Source organism: Leucopleurus acutus (assembly GCF_964270905.1).
Source record: "Leucopleurus acutus genome assembly, chromosome: 8".
Classification (NCBI taxonomy): domain Eukaryota; kingdom Metazoa; phylum Chordata; class Mammalia; order Artiodactyla; family Delphinidae; genus Leucopleurus; species Leucopleurus acutus.
In genome coordinates, this window is record NC_139151.1 from 43,764,152 (window position 1) to 43,784,337 (window position 20,186).

A 20,186-nucleotide genomic window follows, 5' to 3' on the forward strand; every position below is an offset into this window, starting at 1 on the left:
CATGTTTAGTTTTGTAAGAAATGCTAAAATTTCTTGCACAGTGGCTGTACCACTTAGCATTCCCACCAGCAATGAATGAGTTTCTGTCACTCCACATCCTTGCCAGCATTTGGTGCTATCTCACTTCTTCATATTTTATATGGCAGTCAGAACTTAACACATTTTTTTTGTTTTTAGATGTTGGGGGTAGGAGTTTATTAATTAATTAATTTATTTTTGCTGTGTTGGGTCTTCGTTTCTGTGCGAGGGCTTTCTCTAGTTGTGGCAAGCCGGGGCCACTCTTGATCGCGGTGCGCGGGCCTCTCACTATCGCGGCCTCTCTTGTTGTGGAGCACAGGCTCCAGACGCGCAGGCTCAGCAGTTGTGGCTCACGGGCATAGTTGCTCCGCGGCATGTGGAATCCTCCCAGACCAGGGCTAGAACCCGTGTCCCCTGCATTAGCAGGCAGACTCTCAACCACTGCGCCACCAGGGAAGCCCCCTTAACACATTTTTATTAAGCGAAATGAATTAAGTTATTATAATATTGAGTTTAAAAAAAAAATCAGGAAATCCCAGCTGTATTTACCCCAGAGGAATACCAGCGCTGGGAGCATCTTATTGCCTCTTGCCTGCCCCCTGTCGGCTGCACCTGGCCTGGGATGTCTGGGCAGCTCCCAGGCTTCCCTGAGCGGTCCCTGGTCCCTACAGGACCCTCTGAGTAAAGAAGCCCCCCTGGGGCCTCGCCCAGGAAGAAGGCTTAGGTCCGGCAGAGCTAGATAAGAGAGCCCGAGATGAGATCGCAGCACAAAGGTACCGCGAATCCCCGCCGGCTTACCGGGCCCGCGCCCTTGTTTTCAGCACTGAATCTCACCAACACCCGCGCACAATGCCCGCAGATCCGACTTCTGTTCTAACACTCGAACCACCTCCATCACGCGACAGTATCCTAAGGGATAATCCAAATGGGGTTAATTTCCTCACTACCTGTCAATTTCATACAAGTGTTTGACAATCAACAGAGAGGAGTGACAAAGAAGTAGCTTCAGGGAGCTAGAAATTTAATCATTATTCTAGTTTACAAGCCACAGTTTCAACATATCTCATCATTAAGTATGATTTTACACCATTGCTACTGCCTTTCCAGAGCTACTTCTCCCCAGATTAGCTTCAGCGACGCTTCTCTGCCCTCATAGCACATAGCTCTCTTAAAGAGCACTTCTCACACTGTATCGGAACTCCTTGTCTGTCTGTCTGTCTTCCCTACCTACTTCAGTTCTGTGGTACAAAGTTCTGTATCTGTCTTGCCCTGGGCTAGAGGTGACACAGCATGAAGTTTACGTTACAGAACTCACTCGTGGCGTGAAAGTTCCCCAGCGTTGCTCTTCCCTGTCTAAGGCAGAGCATCAGTTAAACTCTGCTTTCTTTTCTGGTTACCCATGGAGACCTGCGAGGTGCTGGCATGAGAGCAGGGACCAATTCTAACCTCGTTCCTCCCTGAATACTCGGCATCTAGCCAGTGCTCATGGCAGATGTTTTAAAAACATTTTGAAAATGAATGAATGAACTAGAGCCATGAGACTCCAAATGAAATTTCATGGAAGGGTTTTTCTCCCTTTCTTTTATTCATTTATTTACTCACTGTATTGAAGACTTACTGTATAACAGGCACTATGTATATGTCTGAGGGGGAAGGTAGCAGTTAGATACAGGGGAAATGCTGGGATTAATAGGCACAATCAGCGAATTCCCTGGTGGTCCACAGATTAGAACTCCGTGCTTCCACTGTAGGGGCCTGGGTTCGATCCCTGGTCAGGGAACTAAGGTCCCACAAGCTGCAAAAAAAAAAAAAAAGGTACAGTCAGAAAGGGCCCTTTACATCATGTAGGGCAGGAGGAGGGCAAGGGGTGAGTGAGGACATGCTTGTCAGGAAGATGGATGGCTTGAGGACCTAATGTTTAGCTGGATTGTGTTTTTAAAATAAGGTAAATGAAAGAGTTGAAGGGATGGGAATACAGGGTGAGAATTCCAGGCCAAGGGAAGTATTTTATGATGCAAAGTCTCAGTGACAAGAGAGAGCACTGTCTGTGGTAGAAACTGCAAGAAGTTGAATAGTACTGCTCAGAGCAAAGATGGCCAGGTGGCACAGGCCAGAGGTGAGGCCCAAGAGGAAGGGATCAGATCTCAGTGGTTTGGGGGTCAGGTAGGGAGCAGGGTTTCATCCTAAGGCAAATGGAGAGTGATTGATGGGCTGTAAGAGTAGAATGATGTCATCAGATTTATTTTAGGAAGTCACTCCAGCTGCAGAATGGATTGGCGGGGATGAAGGGATTCAAAACTGGGTATGAGAGATGAGGTGGTGAGGACTGCAGGGCTGGAGAAGGGTCTAGTTTGACTCATGTCTTCAAACAGCTTGGAAAAGAATCAACCAAACCACTGAAATCCAAGTAGAATGTCATTTTATTCCACATCAGCCATTATTCTTCCCCTTCAGGTCTTTGCTGACAGCTATTGACAGATATTGGATTGGCATGGGTGTGAGTGCAGAGGCCTAAGAGGATCTGGTTTGAAACCTCGTCCGCAGGAGAAGAGAGTCAGTGGCAAAGAAAAGGGACCAAAGGTGATCAAATGGAGACAGTGAATTATCGCTCATAAAGATGCTGGGAAAGACAGGCTTCCCCTAGAATGAGCTGTCAGTAAAAACTTTAATTAGATCAAGGTACTCCCATGACGTACTGTGTTCTAGAATCTTGGGGTGAGGACATTTGTAATTTGCAAGAGTAAACTCAATATCATCATATAACTTCCCTTTGGAAAGCAGGCAAACAAAAAGAAGCTTTCTTGTTTGTACTATAAAGTAAAAGGAACTAAAGTAGACAAAATCAGTCTGGCTGTGGGATGTGTAAATGTTCTGTGTTATGTGCGTGTTGGTCACTGACAGGGGTCTGGGGAAAAACTAGAATTTCCCGAAGTGGGTGGGGGAGTAGTGGCAGAGATAATTATGCTTATCAAAGAGGGGGGGCAGGGATCAAGAAAGTTTGAAAAACAGTGAATTAAAATCATATAAATGCTTTAGTCATAAAAACTGAGAATTTATTTATATATTCTGCATTTTTCAAACAAATATAATTATCAACTTTGACTTCTATTACTCCAGACTCTGTGGTAGCCAATGGGACCCAGAGACTAAGAAGGGACCAACCTGTACCCCAAAGTACATGATCTAGTAGAAGACAGAGGAACGATTAATACCCTAACATGACAAGTAGCATAATAGAGCATGTATAAAGAACATGAGAAAGAGAGGAATTGATTTCTAGTTGTTTGTGTTTAGAGTTGACAACATGAATCAACATTGGGGAACATGTATAATCTTAGATAGTAATATAAATATTAAAAAATCCCATGAAAACCCTAATCCTCACAGCCTCGCATGGAGGACATGGCAGAGGTGTACAAGGGTAAGGATGACCTGGCTGAGGGACAAGTACCACATGACCAGGGTCATCAACTCCAGATCAAAGGGGACTCCAAGTCAGGTTGTTACTGTGACATCACACTGTATGTGCCTTTTTTTGTTTTTTTAATTAAGAAATAAATATAGGTTTCATTTCAGAGGCCAAACATAGTCAACCTTTTCAGGTATTGAAGCCTCCAAGGAATTGGTTCTTAAGCTCCAAAATGTGCTCTTCTGACAATTTCTCTCCTATTTTATAGGCTCACCTCATGGATTTGCTGTGACTTAGAGGAAAGGCCAAGCTTAGGAAGCAGACGGGCCTCGCTCAAATCTGACTCAGGACTCACTGATTATGCCATCTTGGACAAGCATCTGAACGCTCTGGTCCAGTTCCCCACGTGGCACGCTGAGGAAATATGACTAAATAATAAGATGTGAGTGAAGGCACCCTAGTAGTCTCTCTGTTTCTGTCTCTACCACCACCCCAGTTCAAGCTACCATCTCTCATCTGGATCTTTATAAATGTTTTGCTTTATTCATTCTGGGCCACTCCAGTCTGTCCATTCCTGCCCAGAAAACAAATGTGATTGTGTCTCCGACATTGAAAGATGAAAACCTCACTATGATTTATATAATATTTCTTTCCAAACTCCAGGACATGAGCCATTAGTGGGTCATAGAAACGACTTTGTGGGTTAGCAGCAGCATATTTTTTAAACGGGAACAAAATAGAACACAGCAGAAATACTAGATTGCAATGTCAATTTTAAGCATAAGGATTGTTACATGAAGCTTGTTTTCACAATATGGGTCCGGGTTTTAGTATTTTCTGAGAGAAGAAATAAGTGCAGCTGTGAAATAAAAATAGGACAATGGTGGGGGGCAGATAAGGAAGCTATATACACTTGAAAAAGCTAAGGGGAAATGAGCTGTGAAATATTTAAAGTTTTATAGGAGAAATGAAAAAGACAATAGAAGTAGCTTTACAAGATAAGGATGAGAGAAAATTTCAGAAGATAAAGCATAGTGATAAAGGGATAGAAAATTGGAAGAAGAAAAGACACAAAAATTGGAGGTCCAGTCCATGAGGTCTGATATCCAAATACAGGAGAAAATGTCCAGAGGGAAAAACTAGAGGAAGTTGTCAAAGAAGGAACTAAAAAGTTTTCATAAAACTAAACAACCAGCATTTTGAGACGGAAGAAATTTAAGAGCACTGAGACAAAGAAAAGCTCCTATAAACTAATAGAGAGGAAAACAACACACTAAGACTAGGAATCATACTTACGTCTCCCTTATTCCTCATACCATACTCGCAAAACAATAAAAAAAGTTAATAAAACAAACCCAAAAACCCCAGTTAGAATTAAAGGTATAACTAAAATCCAAATTAAAAGTACAATTAACATATAAAAAGGAAAAACCCCATAAGATAATATTTATCTGTCTCTGGATGGGCAAATAACTTTCTGTCTAAACATAAAGACTATGAAAGGCATTACAAAGGAAAAGACCCACTCAACATTTTAATATATTAAAATGAAATATATGCCAAAACCATTTAAAATTAAATATAAATTAAAGAAAGAGCAAACTGGAAAAAACTATGAACAGATTAAACAAAGGGTTTAACATGTAAAATATTCACATGAGCAATTTGTAAAATGTTCATATACTGTGTAAAAAAGCGAAATATTCACATAATATATAAAATATTCTTGTAAGTAAATGAGAAATAACACTAGAACCATATTAGAGAGAAATGGGCAAAGGATATGAACCAATACAAATGGCTAGATTCACGGAAGAAGAAAAAGTCAATCTTAGTTGTAATTTAAGAAGTATAAATTAAAACTTGAGCTACACATTTTCACCAAAATTTTTCACAATAATTTTCTTAACAAATTATTAAAGATTGTTTTTCAGAGTAAAGTTAATGGTGAGGATGTAAAATGATATGTTTCTGGAAAGTTTTGGCGATACATTATAAGTATTTTTAATATTTAAATCTTGCAATGCAGTAATTCCATTTCTAGATATCTAATCCAAGGAATTTCTTTATTTAATGTTTTACCAAATATACTGATCTAGTTACTGAAGTATAGGGTATTTATAAGGGATTATTAATACTTGTGGAAACGTAAAATACAAAATAACTCTCCAATAATAGGGGGAATGTTGAGTCACTTATCTCCATCAAATAGAATTTATTTAGCCATCAAATATTATGGTCATAATTATTTTCAATAAATGGTAAGTAGACTTTCTAACTTGAGAAGAAATTTATTAAACACAGTATTTAGATATTGGCTGTCAGCAGAAACAATGGCTAAGGTCTGAGGCATTCTGTCAACAATCCTCATTTGAAATAATAGCTTTGAAATATGCACGGAACATAAAAGATAAGAAGGCTTTCCTGCTGTCTTGAAATTGTTGAGTAATCTGTACAATAAGCAAACTGGACAATGGCCACAGTGAGAGGATTTATTAAACTGACTTCACTTCTTACCTTCCGCAGTTTCAAACACACACACACACACACACACACACACACCAGGAAAGCTTGGAGGAATTATTTTTGAAAGACTCCTAATTTCCAGAAATCCAACAAGTCTAATCATTCTGCTAAAAATACTTTTCTTCAATTGTCAGAATTGTCAAGTTTCCTTAGATGAAGACAGAAAAAGACAAATATATCACTTACATGTGTAGTCTCAAAAACAATACAAGTGACCCTATATACAAAACAGAAACAGACACACAGACATAGAAAACAAACTTGTGGTTAGCTAAGGGGAAAGGGAGCAGGGGAGGGATAAATGAGGGGTATGGTATTAACAGATACACACTACTGTACAGAAAACACATAAGCAACAAGGACTTGCAAAACAAAACAAAAACAAAACAAAACAAAACACACAAGGATTTGCTGTATAGCACAGGGAACTGTATTATCTTGTAGTAACCTATTGTGAAAAATAATCTGAAAAAATATGTATATAACAATCACTTTTCTGTATACCGGCGACTAACACAATATTGCAAATCAAGTATACTTCCGTTAAAAAAAAAATTAGTCTTCTTGAAAGGATCAGGAGCTGGGGGTGGTAATGAAGGGGGTTCATCAAGCAATTCTATTGAAAATTCTACTTTATTTCAAGTCAACCGGCACACTCAGTTTGGATACTCACAATCTGGACCACTCTTCTCAGGAAAAGATGCCCAAATCCAGCTGTTCTTCCATGTCCAGTAAATTTTTGCTATACTTAATCTTGGAAAAGCAAGGGACATTGACAACGACAATTACATAGAGGCAAGGATAGAGCCACCTTTGTTCTCACTGCCAGATCTCTCCTAGGCCTCTCTCCACTTCTGAAAAATAACAATCACTAGTCCAGTGTATATTCATCAAGTTTGTAGACAAAAGGCTACGAAACCGAAAGTAGTATGTCGTGTTGGTTTAACAACTTACCCCCACCATCACCTTTTAGAAAAGTCAATATTACAGTTAACAAGATCTAAATACTTTCCTATCTATAGTTCCTAGTCAGTTCAACAAAGTCAACTAGATCTGTGTATTTTATTCACTCTGCTGATGGACAATAGGGTCATTTCCAAATCTCTGTTATTTCAAACAATGCTTTAGAGAACAGCTTTGTATATAGGATTTCTGGGTTGTATTTATGTTCACTTTTAACTTTTCAGGCAAAGCCAGCTTGCCCTCCAATTTCCACCTCTATTGGCAATGTGGGAGAGTTCTGGTTTCTCCATATCTTGACCCACTTTTTTATATTGTCAGACCTAATCAAAATGGGCAGAGAATAGCTTCTCTGATTGCTAGGGATCCTGCACATCTTCTTGTATTTACTGGCCATTTGGATTTCCTCTTTTCTGAGTTACTTATTCTAAAGCTCTGCCTACTTTTTTTGGTTTGACTATTTTTTGTTGTTGTTATGTAGAAGTTATGTGTTATTCAGAATACTAATTCATTGTCTATTTCATGTATGATGACAAACTTCTCCTAGACTGTAATTTCTTTTAATTTTTGACGTCATCGTATTAGTCAGGGTTCTTCAGAGTAATAGAACCCATAGGAGATATATGTATAGCTCTTAGTAGGGGAACTCATTCATTTGGTTATGGAGGCTGAGGAATCCCACGATCTGTCAGATGGGCCGTCTGCAAGATGGAGAATGGGGAATATGGTTGGGTCTGGGTTCGAAAGCCTGGGAACCAGGAGTGCCCATGTCAGATGTCCCAAAGCAAGAGAAGACGGATGTGTCTGCTCAAGCAGAGAGTAAATACACCCTTCCTCTGCTCTTTTGTTGCATTTGGGCTCTCAGTGGTTTGGGTGATCCCAGCTGCAGTGGTGAAGGTGATCTTTACTCCGTCTACTGATGCAAGTGCTAATCTCTTCCCGGAACAGCCATGCACAACACACAGAAGTAATGCTTTACCAGCTATCAGGGCATCTCTTAGCCCAGTCTACATGTGAAATTAACCATTAGAGTCATTAGTTTGGAATCATTTAAATATATCCGACATTCCCATCATGGTGCTTTGGGTTCTCTAAGACATTGTTCCACCCTGAGTTCATAAAGACATTCTTCAATATTTTCTCTTAAAATTCTGTGTTGTATCCATCTTTAATGCACCTCAAATTTATTTATGTAAGTGGTACGCGGTCAAGCTCCAATTCTACCCCCCACAATAGTGCGAATGCCACTACCACATATTGAATAGCCCATCCTTGCCCATTGCTCTAGTACACTACCTCCATCATAGGCAGACTCCCACATATCCATGTGTCTGTGTCTGGCCTCTCTATTCTGTACGTAGATATATTTGTCCATTGCGGCTCAAATATCACAGTTCGGTGGAGGAGAAGTCACCCCTCTTTGTTCTTCTTTTAAGGAATCATCTTGGAGATTCTTGCTTGAATACTTCCCTACTTACTAGATCTGTCACCTTGAGCAAGTTTCTTAATATCTCCTTGATGCGGTTTCCTCATATGAGAAATAGGATTCATAGGATTTCCCTAATAGTGTCACTATGAAGATAATGCAAAAATAAATTCTTCTATGCAGAGTGCGTTGCACAGTGTCTGGCAGCATTAGATAGTCATCATATATTAGCTTTTTTTTTTTTTTTTTTTTGGCGCCGACGCGAGGGGGCCCGGGGGACATCCTAAGGGCCAGGACGCGATTCGGCCGCCAGGTCTCCCCACGGGGTCTCACCGCCAGAGGCCTCCAGCGCAGGGGCGGTCCCGCGGCACCCAGGACGCAAACTGGCCTCCTCGGGCCCCCCGCCAGGGCCCCCCCCTCGCGGGACTCAAGACCACCACCGCCAAACACCTACGAGCCGCGGTCGGCCCGCGACAACACTCTCCCGCGCGCACACCGGCCGCCCCACGGGCCCCACTCACACCTCCGCTGGGCCCGACTCCCCCTCCTCGAAAACCGTGAGCACTCCACCCGGGGAGGCCGCCGGCCGGGGGGGCGACACCCTCACGTGGGCGAGGCCGGCTCGGTCCCAGACGGGGAAAGGGGCGCGCAGGGGTGGGGGCGGGTGAGGGCCGGCGGCGACCGGGAGGTGGCGGCACGCACACACGGCGAGGGCCGCGGGGCAGGGGCGCGGGGCGCTGCCCAGGGAGAGGAAGGGCCGAGACACGACCGGGCCAACAGGAAAACAAGCGCGGGGTCCCACCGCCACACACACGAGGGCGGTCCCACGACGCCTGAGACGCCGGCCGGCCCCAGCCACCCTGGGGCCTCCCACGACCCAGCCCCGCCGCCAGGGCCCGCGTGCGACGGTTCCCCCGCGTGGCACGGAGAGACCCGTCCACCCAAACTCAACCTCTCCGTCCTCGCCAGATCCGCCTTCATCTAAGTCCGACCCCCGGGGCTCGCGCCCCAGGGAAACGCTCCCGAGCGAGGTGACCCGCACCGTGCCCACACACTGCCACGGCTGCGACTCGCGGAGAGGGCAGGCGTGACGGGCGCCTCGTGGCTGCGGGACTGGGGAGCCGGGACATCCGGGCGTCCCCGCCCCCTTGGGCTCGCCAACGGGGTCACCGCACGCTCACGCACACGCGCACGTGCGGCCCCGCGTCGGACGCAGGCCTGGCGGGACCCTCCCCCGACTCAGAGCCGGGAGGCGCGGCCCGCGGTAGGCAAAGAGCGGCGCTTGGCTCCGCCGCAGGGCCGGCGCAAGCCCTCCCGCGAAGGCATGGGGCTCTGCCCACGTGCTCTGGCAGTCGCGACCGTGACCACTGCACGCTTGAGAGGGGCAGCGGCTGTGGGTCCGGTACCCCAAGGCTCCCTCTCGGACAACTAGAGAAGGCTTTCTCACCGACTGTGCGTCATCCCCTACCCATCGACTCTCCCCTTTGGGCCCACGGAGGCGCTCCACGAGCCGCCAAGTCCACGACTGGGCGGGGGCGGGGGGGGGGTGTCTGCGGTATGGGTAAGAACACGGCCCACAGGAGCGTTCGCGGCCACAGCCGGGGGCACAACCTCTGCCGCCCCCAGGCTTGTCCATCGGGCTCCGGAAGGAGGGAGCACGCCCGAGAAGCGCGACAGGCCCCCTTCTCACAGGCCCCGGCCCAACACGATTATATGGTTGAATACTTTACAGCACTGAAACAGAAAAGTCCAGCTGCATGCAAAGGCGTAAGTGATGAAAAACTACACCAAAAATACACTAAAGGACATAAATACAATTGTGTTTCTTCAAGGTTATATGAAGTTTTCAAAAATGGACAGAGTTTTAATTTTATAACGTTTACCAAAATTACTATGTGAGTAGTTAGGATAAGGTCAGTCCAGGAGGCAGAAGGGGCTGTAATCTGGGCAAAAGAGCACAAGTCAGGCAGCCAGGTGCCTGGCAATGTTGCATTTCTTGACCTGGGTAGTGCCACTTCTGCTCACTCTATAGTTATTTGTTGAAGTGTACATATATGCTTTATAGATTTCTATGAACACTTTATATTTCATAATTTAAAATATTTGTAAAAGTGCTCTAAAAGATTATGTCACATAGTGGTGCATAGAATCATTTGTTTTATAATGTGCTGTATGGTAGACTGTTTTCAAAACTCAGATTATGTTTCAAATTATTTTCATTCTAATATTGTTTATTGAAGCCTTCTCCTGTTTATTATTTACAATATTATATTTAGTAATACCTAAATTTTTGGGCAGTTTTAGATTTACAAAGCATTGAGCACGTGGATCAGGGAGTATTGACCCGACCCCACTCCCATGTCCCCCTATTAGTAACGTCTTAATTCCCATGGTATATTGATGACAATTAATGAACCAATGTCAATATGTTATTGTCTACTAAAGGCTATCCTTGGTTCAGATTTCCTCACCTTTTACCCAACTTCCTTTTTCTGTTCCAAGATCTCATGTAAAATATCAAAGTACATTTAGTTTTCATGTCTCCTTAGGTTTCTCTTGGCTGTAACAGATTCTCAGACTTTCCTTGTTTTTGACCAAAAGTTTGTTTAGAAACCTGACAGTCTGGGGGAATACTGGTCAGGTATATTGTAGGATGCCCCTCTATTGGAATTTGATGCTTTTCTTAAGATTATCTTGGGTTTCTCTGTTTTTTTGGAGGAAGATTACGGAGGGAATTTTGTCATTTTAATCATATCATATCAAGGACATATACTATCAAAGTAATTTATGGCTTTTTTTTTTTTTTTTTTTGGCCACGCCTCGCAGTTTGTGGGATCTTAGTTCCCTGGCCAGGGATAGAACCTGGGCCCTAGGTAGTGAAAGCGCAGAGTGCTAACCACTGGAATGCCAGGGAATTCCCAGTTTATGACTCTTGATGTTGACTTGGTTAAAATGGTGTTTGGCAGGGTCCACCTCTATAAAATGACTACCCCTCCCCGGGTCCCATCACCAGTTGCCACTCTGCACCAGCTTCTCACACGCAGGGAGCACTCTCTTCCTGTAGCAGGGAGTACTATATAATTTATTAACCAGTTCTTTCTTTATTTTATTTTTTAAGTAACAGACTTCTATTTTATTAATCATTTATATTTTTGTATATGGTTGTTTTCTCTTTTGTTTTTTGAATTGTTTTATCATTTTTATCTTTTTTTCTTTCAAATAATTCTGAGGTATTTTGGTTTAGTTTTTACTAACTACTTGCAGACAACATAAAAATCAATAGATTTTTAGCTATTATATGGATATTGTTGTAGATGTTATGTGGATACTCATTTTTAAATAAATATGGTGGTGTTCCCTTTTTTCATTATTGACTTTCAATTTTATTTCATGATTGAAATAAAAGATTGATCAAGAGGGTACTCAATACGTAGGTTCTGTGGAATTTTTATTGAGATTTATTATGTGGTCTTACCAGCGGTAAATTTTTGTAAATGTTTTATATGTGTTGAAAAGCATTTTGCTATGTGGTTGCTGCAGGAAATATAATCAAAGTTGTTAACTTTATTGTGTATACTTTTATAACATTATTAATTTTCTCCTCATGTATCAGTTTCTGGAAGAACGGTGTTTGAAAACAAAACCTCACACCGTGATTGCAGATATGTCAGTTTTACCTTATAATTCTCAGTCTTTGTGTTCTGTGTCTCAGTGCTATGTGTCTAGGTGCATAAAGTGCATCATTGTAATCTTTCCCACGAGTTTTTCTTTTTCATAACTATAAGCTGCCCGTCTTTTACCTTATAAATACATTCGATATTAATTGCTGCTAGACCAGGTTTCTTTTGTTTAATAATTGCTTGGTTTGACTTTCCCGCTCCTTTTATTTTCAACCTCTTAGTTCGCTGTAAGACTGGTTTAAAAACTCAAAGGGGCGCAGACAAAGTGGGCTGACCAACGAGAGCAATTACCATTGACTGGTGCTGATCAGATTATACCTTTGCCCAGGTAGAAAGCCAGAGCCATCAGGACATGGGTCTGCATTCGGAGGCCAGCTGCCCAGAGAACACTGTCTCTCTCTCTGGGTCCGTGAATATCTCCAACTGGAATCAGGATTTTGTTAGTAGAAGGTAGGTCACTTTATTTCTATAATTTGTGCTTATGAGCAAAAGAGTTGTTTTCCTACCAGAAGTTTTAAAAAATGACACTATTTATGCATATATAGAGAGAGAGCGAGAGAGAGGGTACTATACATTGGAATATCCTTTCCTTGAGTTTTTATTTTTAAACTATTTTCCAACTTGTGAAGTTAATTTTTTTCTTAATATTTTCTTGGTAAAAATCACAAAGATTTTCAGGAAAAAGCACCTCATTTAGTGAACTGCAATCTAATGGGAATGAGAGGGTTTCTAGAACTGGGTAAGGAGTGTGTCAGTTGGAAGGGACTTGAAAAATGTGTGGGATCAAATGAGAGATTTTGATTGGATATGAGGATACTAGATTTGGGGTGGTACTGATTGAATTGAGATTGGTGTGGGACATATATAGCCAGACTTTGAGCACAGCCTGTTTCATTCAGAGGCTGAATCCTTCAAGGAAACCATTTTCTGGGTCCTGTGTATCATCATTTGGAATTAAGATTTTAGACTGGCAGAAGGCAAGCACTTTTTTGACCTTTTTTTTTTTTTTCCTTTAAAGCATAAAGATGAAAAGGATGACATTTTATACCAGAAAGCAACTTTTTTTCCCTGGTAAAATTCACATTTATTTATGCATTTAAAGTACAAGCATTGCATGCATATCATTTTTAGATTTCTTCATTGGGGCCATGTATTTCTGTTATTAAAGGGATTAAAACCTTTTTACTCTTTCACTTTATAATTGATTGTTAACTGGTGCATGGGATCTATAGGTTTTGTTTGCTAATCAGTGTCTAGAAACTTGGTTGAACCCTATATTTCTTTTTTTTTTTTAACATCTTTCTTGGAGTATAATTGCTTTAGAATGGTGTGTTAGTTTCTGCTTTATAACAAAGTGAATCAGTTATACATATGTGCCCATATCTATTCCCTCTTGCAACTGCCTCCCTGCCACCCTCCCTATCCTGCCCCTCTAGGTGGTCATAAAGCACTGAACTGATCTCCCTGTGCTATGTGGCTGCTGCCCACTAGCTATCTATTTTACGTTTGGTAGCGTATGTATGTCCATGCCACTCTCTCACTTTGTCCCAGGTTACCCTTCCCCCTCCCATATCCTCAAGTCCATTCTCTAGTAGGTCCGCGTCTTTATTCCCATCTTGCCCCTAGGTTCTTCATGACAATTTTTTTTTTTTTAGATTCCATATATATGTGTTAGCATACAGTATTTGTATTTCTCTTTCTGACTTACTTCACTCTATGTGACAGGCTCTAGGTCCATCCACCTCACTACAAATAACTCAGTTTCGTTCCTTTCTGTGGCTGAATAATATTCCATTGTATATATGTGCCACATCTGCTTTATCCATTCATCCTGTTGATGGACACTTCGGTTGCTTCCATGTCCTGGCTATTGTAAATAGAGATGCAATGAACATTTTGGTACATGACTCTTTTTGAATTATGGTTTTCTCAGGGTGTATGCCCAATAGTGGGATTGCTGGGTCGTATGGTAGCTCTATTTGTAGTTTTTTAAGGAACGTCCATACTGCTCTCCATAGTGGCTGTATCAATTTACATTCTCACCAACATTGCAAGAGGGTTCCCTTTTCTCCACACCCTCTCCAGCATTTATTGTTTGTAGATTTTTTGATGATGGCCATTCTGACCGGTGTGAGGTGATATCTCAGTGTAGCTTTGATTTGCATTTCTCTAATGATAAACGATGTTGAGCATTCTTTCATGTGTCTGCTGGCAATCTGTATATCTTCTTTGGAGAAATGTCTATTTAGGTCTTCTGCCCATTTTTGGAGTGGGTTGTTTGTTTTTATAATGTTGAGCTGCATGAGCTGCTTGTAAATTTTGGACATTAATCCTTTGTCAGTTGCTTCATTTGCAAATATTTTCTCCCATTCTGAGTGAACCCTATATATCTAATAATTTGTCTATCAGTGCAAATTAATGATTAGATTTTAATTAGAATGTTTCAAGTATTTACACATTAAGGATTATGCTTGTTAAGGATGTGTATATTTGTGTTCTGTACTTTTATCCTGCTTTTGTTTACATAGGCACTCTTTCTATAATGGTAAATTTTTATCTGCGTCCCCTGTTTTATTATAACGTCATATGCTTGTACTTTTTTCTCTTTTCTCTTATGCTTATGTTTTTACACTTTTAATGGTCTACAAATTGCATTTTGGTTTCAGTCATCATTTCTATTGGGTGTTATGTTTTCTTTTGTAATTGTTTCAGCTTATTTGATTGTTTTCCTTTCCCTAATTTATCTTTTGGGTTAAGCCATCCAATTTCTTGAGTTGAGTGCTTAACTCCTTTCTTTTCAAGCTTGCTTAATGTCCTTCCTGTTCATTTAGATATTCCACTTTTTCTGTCTTATGATTTGTCCTAATTCTTTGTTTTTAAATTTTAGCTTTATTGCCGTATAATTGACTTTTAAAATTGTAAAATATTCAGTCAACTTTGTGGTGATTTGCTATACATTGTGAAAGGATTCCCCCCATCTAGTTAATTAACACATTTCCTTCATATATTTACTTTCTTTGGTAAGAACATTTAAATCCTACTCTTCTGGAAAACTTCAACTATACATCACATTGTTATCAGCTATAGTCACCGTGGTTAACATTAGCTCCTGAGACTTTATTCACGTGTACCCTTTTACCCTCCCTTCCCTGCCCTCCCCCGCAACCACTTTTCTACTCTGGTTCTGTAAGTTTTACTCTTTTTTTTTTTTTAACATTCCACATATAAGTGATACCATGCCATATTTGTCTTTCTCTGTCTTATTTTACTGGACATAATACCCTCCAAGACCATCCATATTGTTGCAAATGACAAAATTTCATTCTTTTTATGGCTGAGTAGTATTCCATTGTATCTATGTACTACATCTTCTGTATCCATTCAACCATCGCTGGACATGTTGTTTGTTTCCATATCTTATCCATTGTGAATGTGGGAGGGCAGATATCTCCTTGATATTCTGTTTTTATTTCCTTTAGCTATATACCCAGAAGTGAGACTGCAGCATCATATGGTGGTTCTATTTACAATTTTTGAGGAACCTCCATACTGTTTTCCATAGTATGCACCATAGCTGCACCAGTTTACGTGCCTACCAAAAGAGTGTACTTTTTGCCCTTAAATTCAAACTTTGAGATTGAGATTGCTATACAATTTTCTTTTACTTGATGTTAAATCAGTTTGTTTTGTCATCCACTTATTTTCAATATTTTGTACTTTCTTTAGGTTTGGCTTGGAAACTTCCATGAAGAGACTTTCTGCTACAGTGAGGTGAGAAGCCACCCATGCGCTCAAGCCTGGGAATCTGGAGAGGTCTCAGGCACTTATACCCCCAACAGAGGAAACTCACAGAGCTGCAGGCTGAGGCAGGACTTGGCTCAGAGAGCCGTCTCCTCTGGGAAATACTGGATTTCCTTCGGCTCCACAATGCTGACAAGAGTGGAGTCCTTCTGGTGGATTGACAAGCCTGGAGAAGATACCAGCTCGTTTGTTTAAAAGTTCAAGTCTGAGTTCCTGCCTCTCAGCTATATCAAAACTTCTTTAAAAATAAAGGAAGTATAGGGAAGAGGTTACTCCCCAGCACTCTCAGGTATCCAAAGCATACCTAAGAAGCTGGCAGTCCGTTGCTTATTCTATTGCCGCCATGCAGTCTAAGCACTTTGGGAGCCAGAACCCAAGTTGTAAGATTACGATCGTCCACCCAACCATGGAAGAATTTGAAGATTTCAGCAAATATATTGTTTACGTGGAGTGGCAAGGTGCACACCGAGCTGGCCTAGCCAAGGTAATTCCACCGAAAGGATGGAAAGCCAGACAGACGTACAGTGATATCGATGACATCTTAATAGCCGCTCCCCTGCAGCAGGTGACCACTGGGCAGGCAGGTGTGTTTACTCAGCACCACAAAAAGAAGAAAGCCATGACCGTGAGCGAGTATCGCCGCCTAACAAACAGTGAAAGACACCAGACTCCATTCTACTCTGATTTTGAGGATCTGGAGCGAAAATATTGGAAAACACGCCCCTTTGATTCACCAGTATATGGTGGGGACGTCAGTGGCTCCTTATTCGATGAAAACACGAAGCAGTGGAACCTTGGACACCTGGGAACCATTCAGGACCTGCTGGAACAGGAGTGCGGAGTGGTCATTGAAGGCGTCAACACCCCCTACCTGTACTTCGGCTGTGGAAGACTGCCTTCGCCTGGCACACGGAGGACATGGACCTTTACAGCATCAACCACCTGCACTTCGGGGAGCCCAAGACTTGGTACGCGGTGCCCCCGGAGTACGGCCGGCGCCTGGAAAGCCTGGCCAGGGAGCTTTTCCCGGGCAGCTCACGGGGCTGTGAGGCCTTCCTGCGGCACAAGGTGGCTCTCATCTCGCCCACGGTCCTCAATGACAACGGCATCCCCTTCGGTCGGGTCACTCAGGAGGCTGGAGAGTTCATGGTGACGTTTCCCTATGGCTACCACTCTGGCTTCAACTGCGCGGAAGCCATCAATTTTGCCACCCAGCGCTGGATCGATTATGGCAAAGTAGCCTGGGAATAGGGCTCTGCATGGCCTTTGGAAAGATCTTCGTCAGAATAAGGGAGATTTCAGGTGAGCACCCTTAGGATATTAAAAATGGGTGGTTGGGTGGGGACTCTAAAAGGGACCTATAACTACCAGCTGCAAAGGGAGTTGGATGTTAGAATAGTAACATTAAGACCAGAGACCTGTAAGGTACTGAAATTGTGTGTGTGTGTGTGTGTGTGTGTGTGTCTGTGTCTTCTCTTTTCCTGAAGCAATATGGAATGCAGACTTTGTTTTCTTGGAGCAGCACGGAAATAGGAAGGTGGGGAGGCTTTATCTTCCTTTCCAGCCAGACTTGGAGATGGAACAATAAGATGAGTGTGGCCATGAAGAGGTGAGGAAGATGGGCCGTGTCCCTGGCATGCACTGTAGAGAAGAAAGGAGACTTGGGGAGGTCTGCATTGTCACCAGACTGTGAGGCCCCCTTCCCTGGCCCCTCTCCAGAGCTGCAGAAGCTTTCCTTCCTCATCATGGCAGAGAGGGTGACCCCCAGGGGAAGCTGACTCTGTCCATTATGAAGTTTTGTCCTTGGTATGGGAAATTCCAGAAAGGCTATTACTCTGGATAGTAATAACAATTCTCTATTCAGTTCTCCTTCCTTATCACCTCCCCTGCAGCCTCTTAATTTTCTTTTAATGGTGAAGTAAATAAATGTGATGCTGTTGATGTGGTTTTGTGTTGTCCCTCCAGCCACAAACTCAGTCTATCCGTGGACCCACTCTGTATGCATATGTGCAAAGTTGAATCTGAAGCGTTATGTCTTTCATAAAGCAAACTTTTCCATAGTCACTGCTTTGAGCTTTCCAGCAGTTACTTAGAGGGGAGAACTGGACTTAGAGTCAGCAGAAATGGCATTCAAACCTGCGCTTTGCTACTGTCTAGTCGTGGGACCTTCAGCCAAAAAATCATTGATTTTCTCTGAGTCAGAATTACAGTGCGAGAATTTTGTGAAGATACTGGGGATGTAAATGTGACAGGCATGTAAGAGGTGCTCAGTTAATTTGATGTGCATCCGTACACTCTCCTGGCCTCTAGGGCCAGCCCAATGCCTAGGACATCCGCTCGTATTCTTTCTCTGATGCTCAGTTGTACTGTTGTTTTCCTCACCACACCCCCAGGCTTACACGTTACTTTTCTTTTAATTAATAGACTTTATTTTTGCAGAGTACTTCGCAACAAAATTAAGTGGAAAATACAGAGGATTCCAACATACTCCTTCCCAGGCTCCTCCACCAGCATCCACACCAGAAAGGAACATTTGTTACAGTCGAAGAACCTGCACTAACACCTCATTATCACCCAGAGTCCTTAGTTTAATTTATTCACTCTTGGTGTTGTACGGTCTATGGATTTGACAAATGTATAGTGACATGTATCTACATTTATAATACCATACAGAATAGATTCATTGCCTAAAATCCTCTGTGCTCTGCCTAATCATCCCCCCTCCCCCTCCCCCGACAACCACTGATCATTTTACTGCTTCCATAGTTTTGTCTTTTCCAGATGACTTCTTTCACGTAGTAATATGCCTTTAAGTTTCCTCCACGTTTAGTGGTTTTATAGCTCATTTCCTTGTATTGGTGAATAATATTCCATTCTATGATGTATGACCCTTTATTGATCCACTCATGTGCTGGAGGACATCTTGGTTGCTTCCAATTTTTTCTGCAATTATGAATACAACTACTAAAGACATTTGTGTGCAGGTTTTGGTGTGGATGTAAGTTTTCAGCTCATCTCAGTAAATACCAAAGGGTGTGACTGCTGGATTGTATGGTGAGACTGTTTACTTTTGTAAGAAACTGCAAATTTTTAATTTTTTTTTTTTTTTTTTTTTTGCGGTACGCAGGCCTCTCACTGCTGTTGCCTCTCCCGTTGTGGAGCACAGGCTCCACACGCGCAGGCTCAGCGGCCATGGCTCGCGGGCCCAGCCATTCCACGGCATGTGGGATCTTCCCGGACCGGGGCACGAACCTGTGTCCCCTGCATCGGCAGGCGGACTCTTAACCACTACGCCACCAGGGAAGCCCTGCCAATGATTTTTGCCGGTAGAAACTGATGGTTTTTTTTTTTTTTTTTTTCCTTATGATCTACCACATGTTTGCACAAAAGGTCACACATACCCATTTACAAATTCCACTCCTTGTTGTATTTGTCCTTGTTGCAGTGTTACAAAGGCAAGGTAAAGATTTCACAATCAGTCAAGAGCCAGAGGAACCAGCCTTTATTCAGACTCCTACCCCAGCTTGTTTAGTAGTCTTTCAAAAAATCAGGTTTCGATGGCTCTCCACTTGCCAGTTTAGGAAAAGTGAGCTCTTAGCCACATTGCACCTCTGTTAGAGTTTGCACATAACAAGTTCAGATCAGGGCAAACATAATTTGTGCTAAATAAATATTACCTGTTAGCATTATTACTTAGGAGCCCAAAGTTGTAAGATGGACATTAGAACCTGTACTTAAACGTAACTCGTAGAGGTTGGAGTTCGGGTCTTGGGACTCCTGTAAGATTTATGTAAAGCGTCAGTTATGGATCTGTGTGACTACCTGGCCACAGTGAATTTTTCGTAGAGATTAACCATTACACCAATTCAGTTTCCGTGTGGTGTGTAAGGATTCCTTTCCAGATATTTGGAAATAACTTCACCATGATATTTATGTCGTTAGATTGTTACCATATATGGGTCTTGAAGTTGCTTTTTCCCCCAATGTTTGTGTTACCTTTCATCACTTTAAATAGGAAAGCACAAACAGTTGGTAGGAATTGGCTACCGAGGTAAGTGGAATGGACACTGATGTGAGTTGAAGAGATCCTGGTGAGGAGCAGCCCTTGCCCATCCCGCTCTGCTCACCAGCCGCTCAAACTGAAATGCCTCCCAAGCTCCTTGTCACTGACCTGCAGTGATTACAGGGTAATAGTGAGACCCTTCTCATGGTTCCTCAGCAAGTGGTGGGTGTCAGGGGGATAAGCAGTTTCAGGGAGGACAGAGGAAGGTCAGAACTGAGCCCTGTTGGGCATGGGTAACATGTTGGAGGTGCCACTCAATGAAAATGCAACATTTGTGTGGCCGGGTTTCTGGATTTTTCTAGG

General features: G+C 42.5%; 1 protein-coding gene across 1 annotated transcript; it reads left to right on the top strand.

Moving 5' to 3' along the window:
- Positions 1–16,163: 16,163 nt before the first annotated feature.
- Positions 16,164–17,071, top strand: LOC309965446 (lysine-specific demethylase 4D-like; the record flags this gene model as incomplete). Its single annotated transcript, XM_082844978.1, is given in 2 exon segments — positions 16,164–16,701; positions 16,704–17,071. Coding segments are annotated over 2 exon segments (906 nt in total).
- Positions 17,072–20,186: the final 3,115 nt, after the last annotated feature.